Here is a 6000-nt window from a genome sequence, read left to right on the forward strand (position 1 = left end):
GAGCTGCTCCAATGCTGGGTGCCCTGCTCTGAGGCCTGGAAGAACCCTTGGTCTGGACACCTAGTTTTTGGGGCCGGAGTAAGGGGAGGTGACCATGAGCCTGGAGTGGACAAGGGCCTAGCCACTGTGGGATTGGCTTGGACAAAGCAGGGGGCTCCCATGCTGCTGTCTCTGTACCCCTGTGGCAGGGCCTTTCCCTGTGCCCCCAGTTGCAGCAACCTAGCTGGAGTGCCAGGCCCGGGTACAAAAGCATCTTTTCAGCCTGCTGTCCCTGCCCCTGTTCCCACCCCTCTGTGAGTGGGCTTGACGCAAATGTCCGGAATGGTTGGAAAACAACAATGGTGTATCCCAGCCACGGCCTCCTGGTCACCCTCCCCCAGCCCCAGCCCCAGCCCTCGCCCTCCTATTTCTGCTCTCCTATGTGCACACAAAGGCATCCACTTCAGTCCAGTGGACACACGTGCACACACACCTAGACACGGCCGCTTGAGAAACAGCCCAAATCCCCGCCTCCCACAGCTCCATACCACACAGTTCAGCACAGCTCGAGGCACACACCCATATGCACACGCTCATTTACACAAACACGCCACAGCCACCTGGCGCTGTTGCCTTTGGGCCAGGGGAAGGGTCTTCCTCTCTGGAAAGAGGGTTCCTGGGCACAGTGGCTCAGGTGGCCTCCGAGTCCTCTGGGCCTTCCAGCAGCCCATCGGGTCAGGCTCCTCCTTTGGCCCGGGGTGGCAGGAGCTCCGAGGGTTGGCTGCTCTTCTTCCATGCCCATCCCTCCGCCATGAGGCCATCCTCGGGGGAACGTCTTTGCTTCAGGCCCACCCGGACCCTGACTGAACTCTCTCCTTGTTTTTGTCTCCCGCCCCCACCAGAAGGTGATGCTTCCGACGGGAGCCGCCTTCCGGTGGTTTCAGTGACGGCGGCGGAACCCAAAGCTGCCCTCTCCGTGCAATGTCACTGCTCGTGTGGTCTCCAGCAAGGGATTCGGGCGAAGACAAATGGATGCACCCGTCTTTAGAACCAAAAATATTCTCTCACAGATTTCATTCCTGTTTTTATATATATATTTTTTGTTGTCGTTTTAACATCTCCACGTCCCTAGTATAAAAAGAAAAAGAAATGAAAAAAATTTTAACTGGTTTTTTGGAAGAACAACAACAAAAAAGAGGTAAAGACGAATCTATAAAGTACCGAGACTTCCTGGGCAAAGAATGGACAATCAGTTTCCTTCCTGTGTTGATGTCGATGTTGTCTGTGCAGGAGATGCAGTTTTTGTGTAGAGAATGTAAATTTTCTGTAACCTTTTGAAATCTAGTTACTAATAAGCACTACTGTAATTTAGCACAGTTTAACTCCACCCTCATTTAAACTTCCTTTGATTCTTTCCGACCATGAAATAGTGCATAGTTTGCCTGGAGAATCCACTCACGTTTCATAAAGAGAATGTTGATGGCGCCGTGTAGAAGCCCCTCTGTATCCATCCACGCGTGCAGAGCTGCCAGCGGGGAGCTCGCAGAAGGGGAGGGAGCACCAGGCCAGCCGAGCTGCACCCACAGCCCCCAGACTGGGGTCCCCCACCCCAACAGTGATGATTTTGGAGAAAAAAGAAAATGAAAGTTCTGTTCTTTTATCCGTTGTGATCTGGGGAGCCCATCTCGATATTTCCAATCCTGGCTACTTTCCTTAGAGAAAATAAGTCCTTTTTTTCTGGCCTTGCTATTGGCAACGGAAGAAAGGGCTTCTTTGCGTGGTCCCCTGCCAGTGGGGGTGGGTGCCTGGGGGCCCCCTGAGGCCTGGGCCCCCCTGCCCATGGCCAGCTTCCTGCTGATGAACATGCTGTTTGTATTGTTTTAGGAAACCAGGCTGTTTTGTGAATAAAACGAATGCATGTTTGTGTCACGAAGCACCACTGGCTTCTTGCTCTCCGGTTTTGGGGGGCTGACTTGGGGGCCATTCCTGAGCAGGGGTTGTCTGGGACCACCTGGAGGAGGAAGAACGATGACCCAGGGACATTGAGAGTGGGGATTCCTTGGGGAAAATAGGCCTCTGGATCCAGAATGGGGGAGAGCAGGAGCAGTCAGCCCAGCAGACAGGAGGGAAAGGCTCTTAACCTGGAAGTCGCTGGAACCAGAGTACTTCAGCGGCCTGGTTCACCTCCTGCCTCCGAATCTGGACCTCCAGGGATCCTCACTCACCTGGGGCCACCTTTTCTGTTCACCTAAGTTCATCAGGGCCCAATGAGTAAAGCAGCCAGCAGCACAGGGCAGGTGGTGGCAGGGCTGAGCCACCTGTTCAGGGTCTTCTTTCTTTCTTACCTGGCAGGGATCTAGGGCTCCTGCAGCCACCAATGTCATTCCCCAGGGAACAGTTTCAGCTCAGCTTTGTGGGGACCTGGCTGTGCATTTACACCCATTCCTCTTTAGGTCTGAGGGCTGCTAGGCTGAGTTCTGAGGGTGTCCTTGCCTTTGTCCCCACTCTCAGAGGGTTTGTTGGTACAAGGTTGCCTGGGACCTCAGAGGTCAAATGTCTGGGGAAGTCACCACACAGCCACAGGGTCTGGGCCAGGAAGGGGTGGCAGTGGCGTGCCCCTCCCTGTACATCACAGAGGCCGTCCTGAAGGAGGAGGCTTAGCCATCCACTGGGGGAATGTTCTCACCCAGCTGCTTTGAACCTAGCTGAGATGGAGGCTAGACTTGAGGAAGGACTTCCTGACAGTGTTGGGCCCTGGCTTCAGGTGGGTGAGGCTGGAGCGACTTCTGAGGCTGAGTGGGTGCTGAGGTGGGGGAGGTGGGCTATCTTTGCCATTGTCCTGAGAGGTGAAGGCAGCCATTTTGGGTGGGGGTGGTGCTGACCCCCAGCCCCTTCCCAGGTGTCACAAGCTCTCTTCGAGCGCCAGGGCCTCAGCAGCCTGGCCTGGCACAGCGGGGGCAGGCAGGGGCGGTGGGAGGCAGCTTTCAACTTCAGCTCTGCCTGGGAAAAATTCCCTTTCATGTGGCTGCCTGTGATCTCTCCAGGCGGCTCTGCTGAAGGGGGGTGTCCAGCAGGGAGTAGGGGGAGGCGTTGCAGCTGGGGGGCACCCTCACCCCCAGCACAAGGCAAACAGCGGCACCTCCAGAACCTTGAGGAGGGCGAGGAGGGTCCTCCTGTGGGAGTGGGGGGAGCCTGGCCAGCAGGGGGCTCCGGGCAGGAGGCCCCTTCCTGCCCCCACACTCTGCTGGCATCGCACAGGCTGCAGATGGCCTCAGCCGGCCCTCGTTGGCACACCTACAGGTGTGGGGTGGATGGCTCTGGTGCCAGCCCCGAGGGGGTGCTGTGACTCAGCCGGCCTGTACCTTTCAGCGTGCCAACCCACAGTCCAGCCTCGTCTCCCAAGCCCACTCCCCAGCACACAGCCGAGGCTCAGAGCCCCTCACCCGTTCCAGGCTCAGATCCCTCACCTGTTCCAGCTTCACGCTGCTTTGTGGAAACGGTAAGCCAGCCCCTCTGCGTCTGGAAGCCGGGGTGGGGACAGCTGTGAGGCTGGCTGAAAACATGCTGAGGACTCAGTTACCTCATCTGAGAAACGGGGCAATAATTATTTCCCCCATAAAGTTGCCTGAGGATGAAATGCAATCACCCTTGGGAAGGGCCTGGATTGTGGTAAGCTCTGTCAGTGGCAGCTGGTGTTGCTATTTTTAAACTATTATTCACCTAAATCTCACCAAGATGTACCTCACCTTCTGCCTGGCTATGTGTCCTCCCTGAAGCCCTGGCCGCCCCCACCTCCCACCTCAGTAGAGTGGCCCGGCCTCCAGCCCTTCTACCTGGGTGCAGCCTCACCCCAGCCTGCAGCAGCTTTCTGTCTCTGGCTCACTCTCACAGGTCTCTTTCGGTGCCTGGTGCTCCTGTGTCTTTGGGTCTCCATCTTTCCTGATCTCTAAGCCTCTTTGTGTCCCTGGGTCTCTGCCCCTCCTGTCTCTCCATCTCTGTATCTGCCTGTGTCTTGTACTCTGTCTGTTGCAGGCTCACCCCTGCTGTTCCCCGGCTGATGGAGGCATCCTTAGAGGCAGGCTCCCTGGCAGGATCCCTGTGCACCCAATTCCACTCACCCCGGTTGCCCTCACCTCTCCTCTGCTACAGTTGGGAAACTGACTTCTGGTGACCTGGGAGCCTTTCCTCTGGGTAGTCTGTACCCCGACCTGGGTGATCTGGCATTCAGAGCCAGCTCTGGGCACAGAAGGGTGGGGGTTTGAGAGGCTGGGTGCACACACTGGGCTGGAGATAAGTCTAGACTCCAGGTAGCCCCTGCATGGACCTGTGTATGTCTGTGTCTCTGTGTGTATGTGTTGCTTTAAGGGCCTGACAATTGTGTGAGGCTTTGTGCAGTAATGTGGCTATGTGTGACATTGGGTGTGACATGAAAATGGGTTTGTGACAGTGTATGAGTGACTGAGATATGAGACCCTGTGGCCAAGGGTTGGTGTATGATGTTAGTGGTCACACTTTGGAATGTTCTGTGACATTGCGTGTGTGATCTTGTGACATTGTACAATTCTGTAACAGACCCAGTGTGATACTGGCTTGTACAACTGTGACGGGTGATTCTATGTGAGTGTGTGACTGGGTGATTCTCTGTGGGTGTGTGACATTGGGTGATTGTGGATATGTGACATTGGGTGATTCTGTGTGAGTGTGTAACTGGGTGATTCTACGGGGGTGTGTGACACTGGGTGTGTGTGTGTGACATTGGGTGATTCTATGTGTGACATTGGGTGCTTCTGTGTGGGTGTGACATTGGGTGATTCTGTGTGGGTGTGACATTGGGTGATTCTGTGTGGGTGTGTGACATTGGGTGATTCTGTGTGAGTGTGTGACTTTGGGTGATTGTGTGACTTTGGGTGATTCTACGGGGGTGTGTGACATTGGGTGATTGTGGGTGTTTGACCCTGGGTGATTGTGTGTGTGACCCTGGGTGATTGTGTGTGTGACATTGGGTGATTCTATGTGTGTGTGACATTGGGTGATTCTGTGTGGGTGTGTGACATTGGGTGATTCTGTGTGCGTGTGTGACATTGGGTGTACAACACGCATGGCGTTCTGTGACCCTAGGGCAAAACTGGGTGATTCAATGAGTGTGTGACTTTGTTTCTGTGTGGCCATTATGGATATGGGCTGGGACTGACATCAGGGATTGTGTGTGTGTGATGTCTCCGTGTGACCATGGTGTGACCCTGTACCCTGTGTGTGTGGTCGTGGCTTTGTGTCTGTGCACCTGTGATCCTCTCAGTGATGCTGACACTCTTGCCATGTGTGTCTTTGCCTCTAGCATTTCCTGGGTCTCCGCCCTGACAACCGTGCATCTCTGGGGAGAGAGTGGAGGATCTGACAGCCCCTTTCACCCTCAGCCTGCACCCTTGCGTGGCCCTGAGGCCCAGTCTGGATGGGGGAGCTGGCGTGGGGGCAGCAGGCGCAGTTCCCACGGCCGTTGCAGCCCCTGTCCCAGCCTCATCACTGCCGGCTTCAGCTCCACAGAATATCCTGGCAACCCCAGCCTCTTTGTTCTCCGAGGCCGCCAAAGGCCTCCCCCAACCCCAGCCTGCCCAGCGCCTGCCAGGCGCCCCCTCCCCCGACAGCAGCCAGGCTTGGCCTGACCTAGTCTCTAGCTGCCTTTATTCCCCGCCCAGACTGAGGCCCCTGTCCCATGCCCTGGACCTGACTCAGGGCTCCAGACGGGGCCTTTGACCCTCTGCTCCAAACTTGCTGTGGTCATGCTGTGCAGGAAGAAGGAAGCAGGATAGGTCCTGTGGCTACACTGAGTGATTGTGGGCCAGGAGCTGGGATTTCTGTATGGGTATTTCCCCTTGGCCAAAGGCTGGTTGGAGGCCCAGGGATGGTTTCAGTTTGTCTGGTAAGTTTACTTCTTTAGCTCCCAGAAGTCTTCAGGACAGGAATTATTACCCATTTTATTGATAAGAAACTGAAGCCTATAGAGGGTATGTGACTTCCCCAAGA

At 55.6% G+C, this 6000-nt stretch overlaps 1 protein-coding gene across 6 annotated transcripts in view; it reads left to right on the forward strand.

Moving 5' to 3' along the window:
- CXXC5 (CXXC finger protein 5) overlaps nt 1–1912 on the forward strand; it is a 34792-nt gene extending 32880 nt beyond the window's left edge. For all 6 annotated transcript variants that reach the window (XM_021664910.2, XM_012472567.3, XM_064366376.1 and 3 more), the window contains exon 3: nt 882–1912. In XM_021664910.2, coding sequence (XP_021520585.2) covers nt 882–926 — 45 coding nt within the window. In that variant the 3' untranslated portion in view covers nt 927–1912. The remainder of the gene's footprint in view (nt 1–881) is intronic.
- Nucleotides 1913–6000: the final 4088 nt, after the last annotated feature.

This window comes from Aotus nancymaae, unplaced genomic scaffold (genome assembly GCF_030222135.1).
Source record: "Aotus nancymaae isolate 86718 unplaced genomic scaffold, 86718_ANA_hifiasm-v0.15.2.pri h1tg000064l_1, whole genome shotgun sequence".
In the NCBI taxonomy this organism is placed as follows: Eukaryota; Metazoa; Chordata; class Mammalia; order Primates; family Aotidae; genus Aotus; species Aotus nancymaae.